The sequence below is a fragment of the Danio rerio genome, chromosome 13 (assembly GCF_052040795.2).
Source record: "Danio rerio strain M-AB ecotype USA chromosome 13, GRCz13ab, whole genome shotgun sequence".
NCBI classification, from domain to species: domain Eukaryota; kingdom Metazoa; phylum Chordata; class Actinopteri; order Cypriniformes; family Danionidae; genus Danio; species Danio rerio.
Genome location: NC_141033.1, coordinates 54,800,001 through 54,819,358, shown reverse-complemented (window position 1 = coordinate 54,819,358; position 19,358 = coordinate 54,800,001). Strand labels below are relative to the sequence as shown.

The 19,358-nt window shown below is 37.4% G+C and overlaps 2 protein-coding genes across 2 annotated transcripts in view; both read left to right on the top strand.

Moving 5' to 3' along the window:
• inpp5a (inositol polyphosphate-5-phosphatase A) overlaps positions 1 to 19,358 on the top strand; it is a 639,159-nt gene that overhangs the window by 279,039 nt on the left and 340,762 nt on the right. The gene's annotated exons all lie outside the window — the stretch shown is intronic.
• Positions 5,570 to 19,358, top strand: part of valopa (vertebrate ancient long opsin a) — a 26,372-nt gene continuing 12,583 nt past the window's right edge. Inside the window, 4 exon segments of the mRNA NM_131586.2 lie at positions 5,570 to 6,142; positions 14,645 to 14,855; positions 17,095 to 17,212; positions 17,873 to 18,112. Of these exon segments, the coding sequence (NP_571661.1) occupies positions 5,803 to 6,142; positions 14,645 to 14,855; positions 17,095 to 17,212; positions 17,873 to 18,112 (909 nt within the window). The 5' untranslated portion in view covers positions 5,570 to 5,802.

The following is a 19,358-nucleotide window of genomic DNA, read 5'->3' as shown; positions in this document are numbered from 1 at the left end:
CCTGTTGTGGTGATTCTAGAGTTGCTATGGTAACACAAACTAAAACAAAAACTAAGGTATACTACAGCGTTTTTTACAGTTTCCAGGATGGCTTGAGGGTGTAAATTATGGAGAAATTTTCATTATTGGGTGCACTACTCCTTTAAGGGTCTTCTACAGTGCTGTCCAGCTCTCCTACAGTAACTGTGTGCCTCCTGGAACCTAGTGGAAGATCTCCCGAAATTATGAGTAGGGAAAAAAATGTTGTAGGCTATCTCGTTTCCATCTACTTTACCCCTTGTTCATTCCATTAACAACCAGACGCAGATAAAATTGATTGACAAGCCCTTCTGCTACTTAACTGACCAGATCAATACCCTAAGAGTTTAATTCACATGATGCTATTCTTTGATTGAAAAGTGCTCCTTGAGTTTCTGTGAGCAGTATGTATATATATATATATATATATAAATGTGATGTAAATACAGTGAAGCTAAAATGAAAAAGCTCCAGGTGCCATTTAATGATGCACTGTAAATTTAGCTTAAGCTCCTGAGTTGGAGGAGTGCAGGTACTTATAATACAATATTAGTCGTACTCTTCATGCTGTGTTAAGATAATCTGTGTATAATTTGAGGTTGATTGAGTACTTGAAGAAATTCAATTATTATGGTTTTAGTGATCTTAAATTAAGTGATGCTAAGTACCGCTCCTGGTACCAGAAGCGATAGAATAAATTTAATGTTTTTAAATGCTGTTAAAGAGGCAAAAAATAACATATACACATACACACATGCATACACACACACACACACACATGCATACACACATGCATACAGTTAAAGTACATAATTATTCATTATTAGCCCCCTGTTTAACGGAGAGCAGATTTTTTTCAACACATTTCTAGACATAATACTTTTAATAACTCCTTTCTAATAACTGGTTTCTTTTCTCCTCATCATGCTGACAGCACATGGTATTCTTTAAGACACCTCTATACAGCTTAAAGTGACATTTAAAGGCTTCACCAGGGTAATCAGGGTAAAGTTAGGGTAATTAGGCTAAAGTTAGGGTAATTAGGCAAGTCATTGTATAACAGTGGTTTGTTTTGAAGACATTCCAAAACTAATATTGCTATATATAAAGGGCCGAATAATATTGACCTTAAAAATTAAAAACTGATTTTATTCTAGCCTAAGGGGGGCTAATAATTCTGACTTCAAGTGTGTGTGTGTGTGTGTGTGTGTGTGTGTGTGTGTGTGTGTGTGTGTGTAGTTTACATACACTAAAAAAAGGAACATAACCATTTTTTTAAAATATGTCTGATGGTAAATGATACTAAACGTTTACTATTTTAGGGCTGTGAGGATTATCTGAATGATTTACGTTTGCTGAATGCCAGAATAATGAGAGAATTTTTTGAGAATTGTTTATTAATTTCTAGACAGTCAAGAGTTTACACACATTTCCTTGGTATGTTTTAGCTTTGCTTTTAAACTGTTTACCTTTGGTCAAATGTTTTGGGTCTCCTTCCACAAGCTCCTCACAATAGTTTGCAGGAATTTTGGCCCATTCCTCCTGACAGAATTGCTGTAACTGAGTCAGATTTGTAGGCTGTCTTGCTCGCACAAGCTTTTACAACTCTGCCCACACTTTCTCTATAGGATTGAGGTCATGGCTCTGTGATGGCCACTCCAAAACATTCACTCTGTTGTCCTTAAAGCACATTTCAAGTAATTTGGCAGTGTGCTTAGGGTCATGGTCTGTTTGGAAGAGTCATTTGTGGCCAAGTTGTAATGTCCTGGCTGATGTGTTGAGATGTTGCTTCAGTATTTCTGCATAATGTTCTTTCTTCATGATGCCATCTATGCTGTGAAGTGGACCAGTCCCTCCTGCAGCAAAACAGCCCCACAACATGATGCTGCCGCCCCCCTACTGCACAGTTGGGATGGTGTTCTAGGCTTGTGCGCTTTCCCCTTTGTCCTCCAAATGTAACACTGCTCATGATGGCCAAACAGTTCAATCTCAGCTCCATCAGAGCACAGGACATGTCTCCAAACATTACTCTTTTCCCAGTGTCATTTAGCTAATTGTAATCTGGCTTTTTTTAAATGGTTATGTGCCTTTTTACACAGTGTATGTACTGTAGACTTCTGGTTTTAACTGTAGTTGTAAAAAATCTATAATATTGGGTCATTTGTTTATATTACTTTAGTTGCTGTATTATCGTAGTAACTGTAGAATTACCACAACACACCAATTCCTATGACTGTTGTTACCATAGCAACCGTAGAATCACTACCACAGCATAATTCATATAGCTGTTGTTACCATAGCAACCGTGGAATCACCACAACACATCGTTTCCTATGTTGTTGTGTCACCATAGCAATCACCACAACAGATCAATTCAAGTACTTTACTATAGTACAGTTCAGACACACTAGTATTTACAATAGTTTTCTGTTGTTGTGAAACTCTGTTGTATGTACTAGACATTACTCTAGTGTTTTTCATGTGGAGTGTTGACTGCATTGACCTGCACTCATGTTCAGCACTCCATCGTCTCGCTGAAATATGTGATGAAGATGATGATGATGATGGTAATGGTCAGAATGGCTCCCTGGAGAGAGAATTCATTGATCCTCTCCTACACTCCAGCTGCTCCGCAGAGTTCTGGAGCTCACACACACACAAACACACACACACACACACACACACACACACACACACACACGCACACACACACGCGCACACACACACACACACACACACAAGAATCTGTCCCTGAGTGTGTTGTATTGTCGCTGTGCTACTCTTCATATGGAGCTTTTGAACAAACAGACACACACGTTCACACGCATGCATACACACAATCAGCAGAATCTGTCCCGAGTGTGTTGTAGAGTCTCTGTGTTTCTAATCTTGTAAAGCTGCTGCACACACACACACACACACACACACTCTCTCTCTCTCTCTCTCTCTCACACACACACACACACACACAGAGACATTACATACTATCTGACAGAATGTACAGTTGTGTATTGGATTACACTTCATTTTAAGGTGACATAGTTACTGTGTAATCTTTCATTTAACTACTACTAATATTAATTAATTACATGTATACCTATATGGTTGGGGTTAGCCTGTGGGTTAGCTTTAATTACATGTAATTATGCAAAATTCATTGTAATTATTATAGTAAATGCAAGGAATATGTGTCACCATGTATTCTATTTTCGTTCATTCATTCGATTTATTTTTGGCTTAGTCCCTTTATTAATCTGGGGTCGCCACAGTGGAATGAACCACCAACTTATCCAGCACATGTTTTACACAGCGAATGCCCTTCCATCCACAACCTAACACTGGGAAACACCCACACACTCTTGCATTCACACACACACTCATACACTACGGCCAATGTATTCATCAATTCCCCTTAAGCGTATGTGTTTGGACTGTGGCAGAAACCCACGCCAACACAGGGAAAACATGCAAACTCCACACAGAAATGCCAACTGACCCAGCCGAGACTCAAACCAGCGGGCTTCTTACTGTGAAGTGACAGTGCTAACCACTAAGACATTGTTTTAAGATCGTTTTAACATCTTTTTCTCCTTCATTATCTTTTTAATACTCATATTACTCATTTTCTGTGTTTGTGTACGCATTTATAAAAATGCAAACTGTTTAATCACTTTTATGATTTTATTAATTATTAAAATATTAATTTTATTAATGAATTGAATTGAGAGAGATAATAATAATAATACTAAAATAATATACTGATTATTATTATTATATATTATTACTGTTGTATCCATAAATGTTGATTGTTACCTCTACAGTTTATTCTCATTTAATATTTTATTTTTTACTTGTATTATTATTATTATTATTATTAATAATAGTAATAATAATAATATTAATATTATACTATATATTATAATAATATGTTACTGTTTACTGTTTTTATTTGTTTTGTTTTTGTTTTTATGTAAACTTTATAAATGCTTTGGCAACACATTTGTAACATTTGTCATGCCAGTAAACCAATTGTTGAATTTAATGGAGAGAGAGACAGTGAGAGAGACATCAGTGATGTGCTTGCAAACAAAAATACACACATGCACACACACACACATCTAGATTATTATAAATGAATCATTGTAAATATACTGATTATTACTGTTTTTATTACTTTTTTTTATCCCAAAATGTTGATTGTTACATGTACACTTTATTCTGATCCATTATTATTTTTATTGACTTGTATGAATAATATGATATACTGAATAATAACATGATATATTGAATAATATTATGATATGCTGAATAATAATGTAATAAATTGAATAATATATAATTTATATTTTATTTAATTATTATATATAAAAATCTTTTTTTAACCATTACTATTCTGTGTTTTTTATTATATTAGTATGTTACTATTTATGTAAACCTTATAAATGCTTTGGCATTGCAATACATTTGTCATGCCAGTAATGCAAGTTTTGAATATAATTGAGAGAGAGAGAGAGAGAGAGAGAGAGAGAGAGAGAGAGAGAGATGCACACAAATACACAGGATTGTTTTTATACTGTACAAATTATTTTCTATAACCCTACTCTTTAGACACTGTGTGGAGGTTAAATACAATTGGGGACATCAGCAATGTCCTCATAATTCACCTTCACTTGTAAGTGTCAGTGTCATACCCATGCCATTATACACATTTATGTCATATATGACACACACACACACACACACACACACACACAAACACACAAACACACACACACACACACACACACACACACATGTTTGTTTTTGTGACAAGTGGGGACATTACATAGGTTTCTATTCATTTTATACGGTCCAAACCGTATATTGTATTGCCCTCACCCCACCCCACCCCTAAACCCAACCATCACAGGAGACTGTGTGCAGCTTTACTCTCTGATTAAACTCATTCTATAGGATTTATAAGCATTTTGAGAAATGAGGACGTCACCAATGTCCTCATATTTCACCTCCTTTTTGTAATACCTGTGTCATACCCATGTCATTATACAGATTTGTGTCCTGATATGTCACAAAAACACGTACACACACACGTACACACACACACACACACACACACACACTCTCTGCTGCGTGCTCCTGAACGGATGAAGTTCTCTGTGTATTCTGTGCATGATCAGCAGCGGGAAAAAAAAGCGACTCTGAACACTCTAAAAACAGTTTATCCGCTTAATCTTTTCAATTAAGTTTGAATTACACGTTATAACCCAGCAATTTGACCCAATATCACGTTAAAACAACCCAGCAAGTATTATAATTTTTAGAAAAAACAAACATGGCATGAAATGAAAGAAAATGCTTTAAATATTTATATTTTAGAAGATTTGTGTAGAGCAAATGTAGAGTTCTGCGCTCATATTCAGACTCAGAAGAGATGACGATGATGATGCTGATGATGATGAAGGCGCAGTTACGTGTCTCCCCGTCCAGTGATGATCGCCTATATAAACAGCATCCAGCGAGAGAAAGTCAACAAAACTCCTGATCCCGGACAGCGAGCAAGCACTCAACAAGTCTGGATTATACGCGCGATTATGATAACCCAGCCTGAAGCACTACGCAAATAATATTAATAATGTCACTCACTGAAGTGCTGCTATAACTTTCCTTGCAGCTTTTTGACCTGATGCACACTAAATAAAGCGCTTCAGGGAGAAATCCGAACTGTTTTGACGCGCGCTGTTCCTCCAGATGTAGGCGCGGGGCTGTGCGCTGCTCCGGCCGGCGATGGAGGCGTCCTCCGCGGCCGTGAACGCGGTTTCTCCCGCCGAAGACCCGTTCTCCGCGCCGCTGTCCTCCATCGCGCCCTGGAACTACAGTGTTCTGGCGGCGCTGATGTTCGTGGTGACCGCGCTGTCTCTGTCCGAGAACTTCACCGTAATGCTGGTCACCTTCAGGTTCCAGCAGCTCCGGCAGCCGCTCAACTACATCATCGTCAACCTGTCTCTGGCCGACTTCCTGGTGTCTCTGACCGGCGGCAGCATCAGCTTCCTCACCAACTATCACGGATATTTCTTCCTGGGGAAATGGGCTTGCGTGCTCGAGGGCTTCGCCGTCACCTTTTTCGGTCAGTGAAAAAGTTCATGCAGAAACACATGCTACCTTATTTAGAGTTATTACTACACTTGGTTGGTTATTACTACACTATGCTAGGTTGTTGTAACCCAAGTGTAATTGTTGGGTCAAATATGGGCAAGACCAAAAAGTGGGTTAAAAAGTTATATTCAAATAAATAAATAAGCAACTCAAATTTGGTTTTGTCCATAACATAATTAATTTTAAATATACAATAAAATAAACAAGTATAAAAATAAAAACATGGGTTGTGTCTACCCAGATTTTTTTTAAGGGTGACAATAAATACAGTTTTTTGGGGGGCGTTGTTGGTGTTTTTTGTCATCTGAACCATTTAGATATGTCGAAAAAAATACAATACACACAAATAAAAAATAAATAAATAAATGAATGCTGGGTTGGTTCAAATGTAAACAGTTACACTTTTTGTCCCAATGGCTGGGTTTGTCCATATTTGTTCCAACTTCGGATTGTTTTTTTAGTGAACAGTAAGTTAGCACTAATAATAATCACCAACTATATATATAAAATATATAAATGAATAAACAACCATAACATAATTATGTCCAAGACATCATTAATTAAAAATAAAAATAAGTAATTGTATAGATAACCCAAATTTGGGTTTGTCCATGACCTAATGATGAGTTACGGCTGTCCAGCATTATTTAAAGAGTAACAATAAAGTAGTGTTTTTTTTGTTTTTTGTCATTTGAATTATTTAGATATGTAGAAAAATACAATACATAAAAATGCTGGATTGAGTCAAATATAACAGTTGGGTTGATTTTCAATCAAATGTAAGTTACACTTTTTGACCCATCTTTGGATTTATTTTTCAGTGTACAGTCACATAAAAACAATAATAATCACCAACTGTCACTGATATTTCATAAGCTTGCGTGCCCGAGGGATTCGGCATCATCTGTTTCACTGAGTCAGTTAGTGACCTAACTTTGGGTTACATCAACCCAGCATTTTTTAGAGAGTACATCAAATACATTTTTTTTTTTTTTTTTTTTGCCTGTTTCTTTCTCATTTGAACCATTTGAACATGTAGAAATATACAATACACCAAGAAGTGCTGGGTTGTTCTAACCCAATGTTGGGTCAAATATAGACAAACGCAACTGTTGCGTAAAAAAGTGTCATTTAAACTAATTGAAGAAAGATTAATTAAATAAATAAATAAAGACTCTGGTTTCCTATCAATTCTTATTCTTCTGGACTTGAGTGCAGCCTTTGACACGGTTTCCCACGAGGTTCTTTTGAATAGGCTTGCCTTACTAGGGATCTCTGGCACCCTTCGTTTATGGTTTAAGTCATATCTCGCTGATCGTACTCAGTTTGTTCAAATTACAGATTTTAAGTCAAGATCGCAGATTGTCACTACCGGTGTCCCACAGGGTTCTGTACTGGGTCCACTCCTGTTTATCATATATCTTCTGCCTCTTGGTCACATTTTCAGAAAATACAACACACAATTTCACTGTTATGCTGACGACACTCAACTGTCCACCGAGCCCTCCAGTTCTTTTCCTCCTGCTTTGAGCAGATGTTTAGCTGAAATAAAAATCTGGCTTTCAGCTAACTTTTTAAAATTAAACAGCGACTAAACTGAAGCCCTTCTCATCTGCACTAAAAGTGTTTTGGATAAAGCTGATCATTTCACTATAGACATTGATAACAGCACAATTTTTCCCTCTGTGCAGGTAAAGAGTTTGGGTGTCATCTTGGATAGCACACTCTCATTTGAAGGTCACATTAATAATATTACACGTTCTGCATATTTCCACCTGCGTAATATCACTCGTCTCCGCCCTTCTCACACAACCAATAACACAGAAATTCTTATCCACGCATGTCTTGACTACTGTAATGCACTTCTTTCTGGACTTCCTTCCAAACTTCTCCGTAAGCTCCAACTGGTTCAAAACCATGCAGCTCGTGTCATCTCTAGGACCCTATCTCACGAGCCTGTCACACCACTCCTCTATCAGCCTCACTGGCTTCCAGTAAAGTTTCGTATTGATTTTGAAATATTACTTCTAACTTTCAAGGCACTTCATAATCTCGCTCCTTAATATCTCACTGAACTTCTCCATATCTACACCCCTTCTCGTACCTTTAGATCAGCCAACAACTCCACCCTGGTACCACCTCGCACTCGATTGAGCACAATGGGAGACAGATCCTTGAGCTCTATGGCTCCTCGGCTATGGAACCCTTAGATCTACGGAGCAGTGATAGTCTTCACACTTTTAAATCCCGTCTAAAGACCCATCTTTTTAAGCAGGCTTTTTTTTAAACAATTTTTTATCATATTTTTTATTATGTTCTTTTATATTCGCTACTGTGTTTTAACCTGTTTGGTCAATGATTATTTTAGTAATATTTAATTTGTTTTAGCTTGGCTGTTGATCCTTATTGTAAAGCGACCTTGGGTGTCTTGAAAGGCGCCATTTACAAATAAAATTATTTATTATTATTAAATAACCCATAAATAATTTGGGTTTGTCTATGACCTTTGATTATGTCAACCCAATGGTTTTTAGAGTGTATCATTAAATACAGTTTATATATATATATATATATATATATATATATATATATATATATATATATATATATATATATATATATATATATATATATATATATATATATTGCTCAATGTTGGGTCAAATCTAAACAAACACAACAGTTGGGTTGATGTTTAATTAAATCTGATTTACACTTTTTATCCCAATGGGTTTGTCCCTTTTTGACCCAACTTTGGATTGATATTTTTTAGTGTTTAGTAACATAACAACAGCAACAATCTCCAACTATCATGGCTATATCTTCCTGGGCAAATGGGTCTGTGTGCTTGAGGGATTCTCCGTCACCTTTTTCAGTGAGTGATAAACAAATTATATAGTAATTCATAGTGAATACTACTACACTCTTAAAAAAAAAAATCATTGGGTCAAATATGGGCGGCACGGTGGCTCAGTGGGTAGCACGTTCACCTCACAGCAAGAAGATTGCTGGTTCTAGCCTCGGTTAGGTCAGTTAGCGTTTCTGTGTGGAGTTTGCATGTTCTCATGTTGGCGTGGGTTTCCCTCCAGGTACTCCGGTTTCCCCCACAGTCCAAAGACATGCGCTATAGGGGAATTGGGTTGACTAAATTGTCCGTAGTGTATGAGTGTGAATGTAAGTGTGTGTGGATGTTTCCCAGTGATGGGTTGTGGTTGGAAGGGCATCTGCTGCGTAAAACATATGCGGGATAAGTTGGCGGTTCATTCCGCCGTGGCGACCCCTGATTAATAAAGTGACTAAGCCAAATAGAAAATGAATGAATGGGTCAAATGTGGGTAATGTAGCAATATATATATATATTTATTAATGTATGTATATAGCCATTTAATTATGTAGAAAAAAATGCACTGGAAAAATAACCCACTGGTAACTCAATTGCTGTGGCAAATAGTAAAAGTAAAAGTTTTTTTATTTTAAATATTTACCAAATGATGTGTTAAAGAGCAAAGAAATTTTCTGTGTGTCTGATAATATTTTTTCTTCTGGAGAAAGTCTTGATACATGTTGAAAAAAGTCTGCTTTCTCTTAAACAGAAATTGGGAGGAAATATACAGGAGACTAATAATTCTGGCTTCAACTGTACATAAAAAAAAAACAGACAGGACTGTATTTGCTAGTTACATGAACACAAGTCTTCTCAGTTGTCTAATAGATTTAAAACTTCAGTAACTTGTTTCATCCTGTTGGACACTTGGAATCACAGTAATTAATTTGATCACATTTTTGAAACTGATAAAGACAACTGATTTGTTTGTTTGTTTAATTTATTTTAATTTCATATACATGGTACTCCAACATAAAGCTCCTCTCAGTAGCAGCTGGCGACTGTAATGAAATGTGACAATAAAAGAGTCTGCTGTATGATACTGAATTATTTTCCCTTTAAGTGTCATATAGAGTCATTAAGTGCATATTAAACACATGTAGCTGCTGCGACTGAACTCACAGCTGAACATCTGCTCTCAACATCTGTGTCAGTCTGCAGGTGTCAGTATTCACCATTCATGAGTGCGCACACACACACACACACACACACACACACACACACACACACACACACACACACACACACACACACACACACACACACAATCACATTATCGTTCATTCAGCTGGTCTGATCAAGTCAAGATAATTGCTTTTAAATAATCTGCATGGTCATGTGATTTGATTTAAAGGGGTAGTTCACGCAAAAAAGAAAAAATGCTCGCTGTTTATTCTCCCTCGAGTATTTACAAGCCTTTATGAGTTTCTTTATTCTGTTGAACATAAAAGAAGGTACTCTGAAGAATGCTGAAATCCTGTTCTCATTAAATTCAATAATAGGAAAAATTCGGTATATTATTCATGAGCTGAAGTTCTATAAAGCACTTCTGAAGTGTTTATGTGTTTGTTTATGTGATAATGCCAGTTTTGCATAGTTGATATTCTGGTATCTTCAGTGCTGAATGTGCAATAACACCATGTGTCAAATTACAGTCTCAGATTTAGCAGAGGTAAAGCACTTTATGAACATTATCAGCGTGGAGTGTCATATTTTACAGATGAACACTAAAAACGCTGGGTGGTCAATGTCTGGGTAGTTATTTGTTTTAAATTAACTTAATAACTTAGTGGTTGTGTTTAAATTAGCATTTTTAGAGTGTATGGCAAAGCAGTGTCCAGATTATATATTGATTTCAGTGGAACGCTGTGTTTGCCTATAATTTCGTGGTAAGTAATGTTAAAACCTGGTCATTAATAAAAAGATTGTAGGACAACACATTCAGATCACTCACTGCATGCAAAAAAGTTTAAACCCTCTTGTTGTTGTAGATCTGCTGTTTAGGTGTTGTTGTAGATCTGCTGTTCAGGTGTTGTTGGAGATCTGCTGTTCAGGTGTTGTTGTAGATCTGCTGTTCAGGTGTTGTTGGAGATCTGTTGTTCAGGTGTTGTTGTAGATCTGCTGTTCAGGTGTTGTTGTAGATCTGCTGTTCAGGTGTTGTTGGAGATCTGCTGTTCAGGTGTTGTAGATCTGCTGTTCAGGTGTTGTAGATCTGCTGTTCAGGTGTTGTTGTAGATCTGCTGTTCAGGTGTTGTTGGAGATCTGCTGTTCTGATGTTGTTGGAGATCTGCTGTTCAGGTGTTGTTGGAGATCTGCTGTTCTGATGTTGTTGTAGATCTGCTGTTCTGGTGTTGGAGATCTGCTGTTCAGGTGTTGTTGGAGATCTGCTGTTCAGGTGTTGTTGGAGATCTGCTGTTCTGATGTTGTTGGAGATCTGCTGTTCAGGTGTTGTTGGAGATCTGCTGTTCTGATGTTGTTGTAGATCTGCTGTTCAGGTGTTGTAGATCTGCTGTTCAGGTGTTGTTGTAGATCTGCTGTTCTGATGTTGTTGTAGATCTGCTGTTCAGGTGTTGGAGATCTGCTGTTCAGGTATTGTCAGAGATCTGCTGTTCTGATGTTGTTGTAGATCTGCTGTTCAGGTATTGTTGGAGATCTGCTGTTCAGGTGTTGTCAGAGATCTGCTGTTCAGGTGTTGTTGTAGATCTGTTGTTCAGGTGTTGTCAGAGATCTGCTGTTCTGATGTTGTTGTAGATCTGCTGTTCAGGTGTTGTTGGAGATCTGCTGTTCAGGTGTTGTCAGAGATCTGCTGTTCAGGTGTTGTTGTAGATCTGTTGTTCAGGTGTTGTCAGAGATCTGCTGTTCAGGTGTTGTTGTAGATCTGTTGTTCAGGTGTTGTTGTAGATCTGCTGTTCAGGTGTTGTTGTAGATCTGCTGTTCAGGTGTTGTTGTAGATCTGTTGTTCAGGTGTTGTTGTAGATCTGCTGTTCTGATGTTGTTGGAGATCTGCTGTTCAGGTGTTGTTGTAGATCTGCTGTTCTGATGTTGTTGTAGATCTGCTGTTCAGGTGTTGTTGTAGATCTGCTGTTCAGGTGTTGTTGTAGATCTGCTGTTCAGGTGTTGTTGTAGATCTGCTGTTCTGATGTTGTTGGAGATCTGCTGTTCAGGTGTTGTTGTAGATCTGCTGTTCAGGTGTTGTTGTAGATCTGCTGTTCTGATGTTGTTGTAGATCTGCTGTTCAGGTGTTGTTGTAGATCTGCTGTTCTGATGTTGTTGGAGATCTGCTGTTCTGATGTTGTTGTAGATCTGTTGTTCAGGTGTTGTCAGAGATCTGCTGTTCAGGTGTTGTTGTAGATATGCTGTTCAGGTGTTGTTGTAGATCTGCTGTTCAGGTGTTGTTGGAGATCTGCTGTTCAGGTGTTGTTGTAGATCTGCTGTTCAGGTGTTGTTGTAGATCTGCTGTTCAGGTGTTGTTGTAGATCTGCTGTTCAGGTGTTGTTGTAGATCTGCTGTTCTGATGTTGTTGTAGATCTGCTGTTCAGGTGTTGTTGGAGATCTGCTGTTCAGGTGTTGTTGTAGATCTGCTGTTCAGGTGTTGTTGTAGATCTGCTGTTCTGATGTTGTTGTAGATCTGCTGTTCAGGTGTTGTTGTAGATCTGCTGTTCAGGTGTTGTTGTAGATCTGCTGTTCAGGTGTTGTTGGAGATCTGCTGTTCAGGTGTTGTTGTAGATCTGCTGTTCAGGTGTTGTTGTAGATCTGCTGTTCAGGTGTTGTTGGAGATCTGCTGTTCTGATGTTGTTGGAGATCTGCTGTTCTGATGTTGTTGTAGATCTGTTGTTCAGGTGTTGTCAGAGATCTGCTGTTCAGGTGTTGTTGTAGATATGCTGTTCAGGTGTTGTTGTAGATCTGCTGTTCAGGTGTTGTTGTAGATCTGCTGTTCTGATGTTGTTGTAGATCTGCTGTTCAGGTGTTGTTGTAGATCTGTTGTTCAGGTGTTGTTGTAGATCTGCTGTTCAGGTGTTGTTGTAGATCTGCTGTTCAGGTGTTGTTGTAGATCTGCTGTTCAGGTGTTGTTGTAGATCTGCTGTTCAGGTGTTGTTGTAGATCTGCTGTTCAGGTGTTGTTGGAGATCTGCTGTTCTGATGTTGTTGGAGATCTGCTGTTCAGGTGTTGTTGTAGATCTGCTGTTCAGGTGTTGTTGTAGATCTGCTGTTCAGGTGTTGTTGGAGATCTGCTGTTCTGATGTTGTTGGAGATCTGCTGTTCAGGTGTTGTTGTAGATCTGCTGTTCAGGTGTTGTTGTAGATCTGCTGTTCTGATGTTGTTGTAGATCTGCTGTTCAGGTGTTGTTGTAGATCTGCTGTTCTGATGTTGTCAGAGATCTGCTGTTCAGGTGTTGTTGTAGATATGCTGTTCAGGTGTTGTTGTAGATCTGCTGTTCAGGTGTTGTTGGAGATCTGCTGTTCAGGTGTTGTTGTAGATCTGCTGTTCAGGTGTTGTTGTAGATCTGCTGTTCAGGTGTTGTTGTAGATCTGCTGTTCAGGTGTTGTTGTAGATCTGCTGTTCTGATGTTGTTGTAGATCTGCTGTTCAGGTGTTGTTGGAGATCTGCTGTTCTGATGTTGTTGGAGATCTGCTGTTCAGGTGTTGTTGTAGATCTGCTGTTCTGATGTTGTTGTAGATCTGCTGTTCAGGTGTTGTTGTAGATCTGCTGTTCAGGTGTTGTTGAAGATCTGCTGTTCAGGTGTTGTTGTAGATCTGCTGTTCTGATGTTGTTGTAGATCTGCTGTTCAGGTGTTGTTGGAGATCTGCTGTTCTGATGTTGTTGTAGATCTGCTGTTCTGATGTTGTTGTAGATCTGCTGTTCAGGTGTTGTTGTAGATCTGCTGTTCAGGTGTTGTTGTAGATCTGCTGTTCTGATGTTGTTGTAGATCTGCTGTTCAGGTGTTGTTGGAGATCTGCTGTTCAGGTGTTGTAGATCTGCTGTTCAGGTGTTGTTGTAGATCTGCTGTTCAGGTGTTGTTGTAGATCTGCTGTTCAGGTGTTGTTGTAGATCTGCTGTTCTGATGTTGTTGTAGATCTGCTGTTCAGGTGTTGTTGGAGATCTGCTGTTCAGGTGTTGTTGTAGATCTGCTGTTCTGATGTTGTTGTAGATCTGCTGTTCAGGTGTTGTTGTAGATCTGCTGTTCAGGTGTTGTTGTAGATCTGCTGTTCAGGTGTTGTTGGAGATCTGCTGTTCTGATGTTGTTGTAGATCTGCTGTTCAGGTGTTGTTGTAGATCTGCTGTTCTGATGTTGTTGTAGATCTGCTGTTCAGGTGTTGTTGTAGATCTGCTGTTCAGGTGTTGTTGTAGATCTGCTGTTCTGATGTTGTTGTAGATCTGCTGTTCAAGTGTTGTTGTAGATCTGCTGTTCAGGTGTTGTTGTAGATCTGCTGTTCAGGTGTTGTTGTAGATCTGCTGTTCAGGTGTTGTTGTAGATCTGCTGTTCAGGTGTTGTTGGAGATCTGCTGTTCAAGTGTTGTTGTAGATCTGCTGTTCTGATGTTGTTGTAGATCTGCTGTTCTGATATTCACGTTTCTGTGTTTTTTTCCAGGTATTGTGGCTCTGTGGTCTCTCGCCGTTCTGGCGTTCGAGCGGTTCTTCGTGATCTGCCGACCACTAGGGAACATTCGTCTGCGGGGCAAACATGCAGCTCTGGGTCTGGTGTTTGTCTGGAGTTTCTCCTTCATCTGGACTGTTCCTCCTGTTCTGGGCTGGAGCAGCTATACTGTCAGCAGGATCGGTACCACCTGTGAACCCAACTGGTGGGCAGTTAAACACACATGAATAAGATTACAGCCTCCTTGGCATGTCTTTTTTTTGTTTTAAAACAATAGTTTACCTGAAATAAAGTTTCTGTCATTATTTACCTACCCTTTAACAGGTTCCAAAACAATTTGAGTTTTTTTTTCTCCAACATAGGGCTGGGTGGTATATTGTTCTTTAAACATGAGCATTTGGGTGGTATATTGCCTGTCTTTAAAATAAGAGCATTTTCTTTAACATTGTATTTTCCATGTTTTTTTTAGTGCTTAGCTGCTTCTCCTCATGGCGCTTACATTTAAATAAAATCTCAGTTGATTCATTATTATAATTTTGTAGGCAGAATCTCTCTTCATTGTGAAAAAAATAATGAAAAGTTTTTTGAATAAAATAAAAATAAAAAATATAAATAAATAAATAAATAAATCACTTCAGTTTCTTCATTATTGTAATTTAGATTTTTATTTATTTATTTAAGTTTATGAATTAAATAAAATTTAGAGAATTAAATTTTTTTTAATTATGTAATTTTATTTATTAAATTTTAAATAAATAAATAAATAAATAAATAATAACTGCACCTCAGTAACTTCATCATTATTATTTAGGTTACAGAGTTTCTTTATAAGTGTTCACGCTCATTTCTAATATTGCACGTCTTCATATGCACATCTTGTTATTGTTTCAACTCTACAGCTTCAGAAAAGTGCCATATATATTTAAATGTATTTGTGTGTGTGTGTGTGTGTGTGTGTGTGTGTGTGTGTGTGTGTGTGTGTGTGTGTGTGTGTGTGTGTGTGTGTGTGTGTGTGTGTGTGTGTGTGTGTGTGCGTGTGTGTGTGCATTTAATAGATGAAGCTTGTCAAAGTTCTTCCTCTTCATTTCAGCATAAAGCAGCAGACTAATTAACCGTCTTCAGATGTATTGTCTCTTCTTTACTAATTACTCCTTTTATTCATGCATGCCAGACATTTTTGACATGCTAATTTATTTGAATTCATTTTTGTGCATGTGAAATCCTGAGCAGGAGTTTTAACTTGCTCCTCCTAAGCTTTACCTTTGACTCTTTAAACTTTATGGTGTGCTTTAGTGAGTCTGACAGCTCGGAGAAAAAAAAAAACTAAAGCAATTGTATAAAGAGACATTTTAAAGCAGAGTTTAAGCAGGTTTATTCCACTGCTCAAAAATACATGCAGTTTTACACACTAGACTGCTTATACAGCTACTTCTGCCATGCTGAGGAACAGAAACTCTATTATTCATCCAGAAATGTACTGACTCCATCACCGAGGTGAAGACTTTTAAAAAGTACATTTTTGTAACTCATTTATAATTGATGTCCGCATATAACTGTGTTAAATAATTATACGAGTTCTAAAATCTACATATGAGTGTTTTAAATGATAAAATGAGTATTTAAACATACATATTAATGTTTTAAATGTTCATATTAGTACCTTAATTGTACATGACAGTATTTTTAAATGTTTATATGGATGTAAAAACATATAATGGCTGGACAAATGTTCATATGAGTACTTAAAATCTACATATTAGTGTTTTAAATGTTCGTATGAGTACTTAAAATCTACATATTAGTGTTTTAAATGTTCATACGAGTACTTAAAATGCAGATATTAGTGTTTTAAATGTTTATACAAGTGCTAAAAATTTACATATTTATTTTTGAAATGTTTATGAGTACTTAAAATCTACATATTAGTGTTTTAAATGTTCATATGAGTACTTAAAATCTACATATTTATGTTTGAAATGTTCATATGAGTACTTAACATGCAGATATTAGTGTTTATAATGTTCATGTGAGTGCTTAAAATCTACATATTAGTGTTTTAAATATTATGTGAGTGCTTAAAATCTACATATTAGTGTTTTAAATATTATATGAGTGCTTAAAATCTACATATTAGTATTTGAAATGTTTATATAAGTACTTAAAATGCAGATATTAGTGTTTGAAATGTTTATGCAAGTGCTAAAAATCTACATATTTGTTTTTGAAATGTTCATATGAGTACTTAAATCTACACATTAGTGTTTTAAATGTTTATACACGCTAAATTCTACACATTAGTATTTTAAACATAAGGGTACTTAACTTTATTATTTTTTAAAAATTATTATTAGTATTAATATTGTTATTATTATTATTTATTTTTCAGTATAGATGAGTTTTGAGCGTGTCAGGTGTGTGCACTCATTGATTTTGTCCGTCTGCAGGTATTCAGGAAACTTCCACGACCACACCTTCATCATCACGTTATTCAGTACCTGCTTCATCTTCCCTCTGGGAGTGATCATCGTCTGCTACTGCAAACTCATCCGCAAGCTCAGAAAGGTCTTCACAAAATTCCCTTTAATCACTTTTTAACCCAATGGTTGGGTTAGCTGATATTTGACCTACCAATGGGTACGACCCAGCATTTTGTACAGCGTGTTGTTGTCTGCTTTGGTCAAGAAATTAAACTTATAAATAAAATATATATCAATGTGGGGCAGCACGGTGTCTCAGTGTGGCCTCACAGTAAGAAGGTCGATGGTTTGAGTCCCGGCTGGGTCAGTTGGTGTTTCTGTGTGGAGTTTGCATGTTCTCCCCGTGTTGGCGTATGTTTCCTCCAGGTGCTCCGGTTTCCCCCACAGTCCAAACACATGCGCTATAGGAGAATTGAATAAGCTAAATTGGCTGTAGTGTATGTGTGTGATTGGGTGTTTCCCAGTGTTGGGTTGCAGCTGGAAGGGCATCCGCTGTGTAAAACGTATGCTGGAATAGTTGGAGGTTCATTCCGCTGTGGCGATCCCTGATTAATAAAGGGACTGAGCCGATGTGTTATCATAGCAACTATATAATCAAACATTTTAATTGAAACATTTTACTATAGTGTGTTTGAAATACGCTGTAATATTTGACCCAGAGCATTTACAACACAGTATTAGATTTTTCAGTGCTTCAGTGTCACTATGACAGTGATAATATTGTTAATTGTGTGTGTGTGTTCAGGTCTCCAACACCCACGGCAGGCTGGGTAACGCCAGGAAACCGGAGCGTCAGGTGACCCGTATGGTGGTGGTGATGATCGTGGCATTTATGGTGGCCTGGACGCCGTACGCCGCTTTCTCCATCATCATCACTGCACATCCCAGCATGCACGTGGACCCACGTCTGGCAGCCATTCCTGCATTTGTGGCCAAAACAGCGGCAGTGTACAACCCCATCATCTATGTGTTCATGAACAAACAGGTGACTTTAGCATTCATGCACTAAATTCAGAGAGTGAGCATTTGATTTCAGTTGGGTGCAGTGGGAACGTTTTGATTTTTTAATTCAAATGTTTTTAGCATTAAATAATAGTCTTGTCTTATTTGAGTATATGCAGTATGAATCATTTCAGAATTGTCTATGTTTTATGAGCTTTATCTTATCATCAATTTTATGCATCATTAAAACTGACTTGTGCCTGGAATGCAATGTAAATAAAATAAAATAAAATAAAATAAAATAAAATAAAATAAAATAAAATAAAATAAAATAAATAATAAAATAACATAAAATAAAAAATATATAAAATCAAATAAAATAAAATAAAATAAAATAAAATTAAATTAAATTAAATTAAATTAAATTAAATTAAATTAAATTAAATCAATTTAAATTAAAAATGTAACACTTTATCATGCATTCACTGGAAATCCAACCTTTTTTCTTGATTGTCTACAGAACAAACCACTGTTGTCCAATGACTTGCCTAATTAACCTAATTAACCTAGTTATGCTTTAAAAAGTCACTTTAAGCTTAATAGTATCTTTTAGAATAGCTATTAAAATATTATGTACTGTCATCATGGCAACTATTTAAGAAATTAGTTAATAACTATAGTGTTCAAAAAGGGTATTAAAAAACTCTGGTAAGAAGTTCTTTTACACTCACCGGCCACTTTATTAGGTACACCTGTCCTACTGCTGGTTAACACAAATTTCTAATCAGCCAATCACAAGGCAGCAGCTCACTGCATTTAGGCATGTAAGCATGGTCAAGATGATCTGCTGCAGGTCAAAGCGACCATCAGAATGGGGATGAAAGGGGATTGTGAATGTGGCATGGTTGTTGCTGCCAGACGGGCTGCTCTGAGTATTTCAGAAACTGCTGATCTACTGGGATTTTCACGCACAACCATCTCTAGGGTTTACAGAGAATGCTCCGACAAAGAGGAAATATCCAGTGAGCGGCAGTTCTGTGGGCGCAAATGCCTTGTTGATGAGGCCAGAGATCAGAGGAGAATGGCCAGACTGGTTCCAGCTGATAGAAAGGCAACAGTAACTCAAATAAGCACTCGTTACAACCGAGCTCTGCAGAAGAGCATCTCTGAACACACGACACGTCCAACCTTGAGGCGGATGGGCTACAGCAGCAGAAGAGCACACTTTGGGATGTGGTGGAACGGGAGATTGGCATCATGGATGTGCAGCCGACAAATCTGCAGCAACT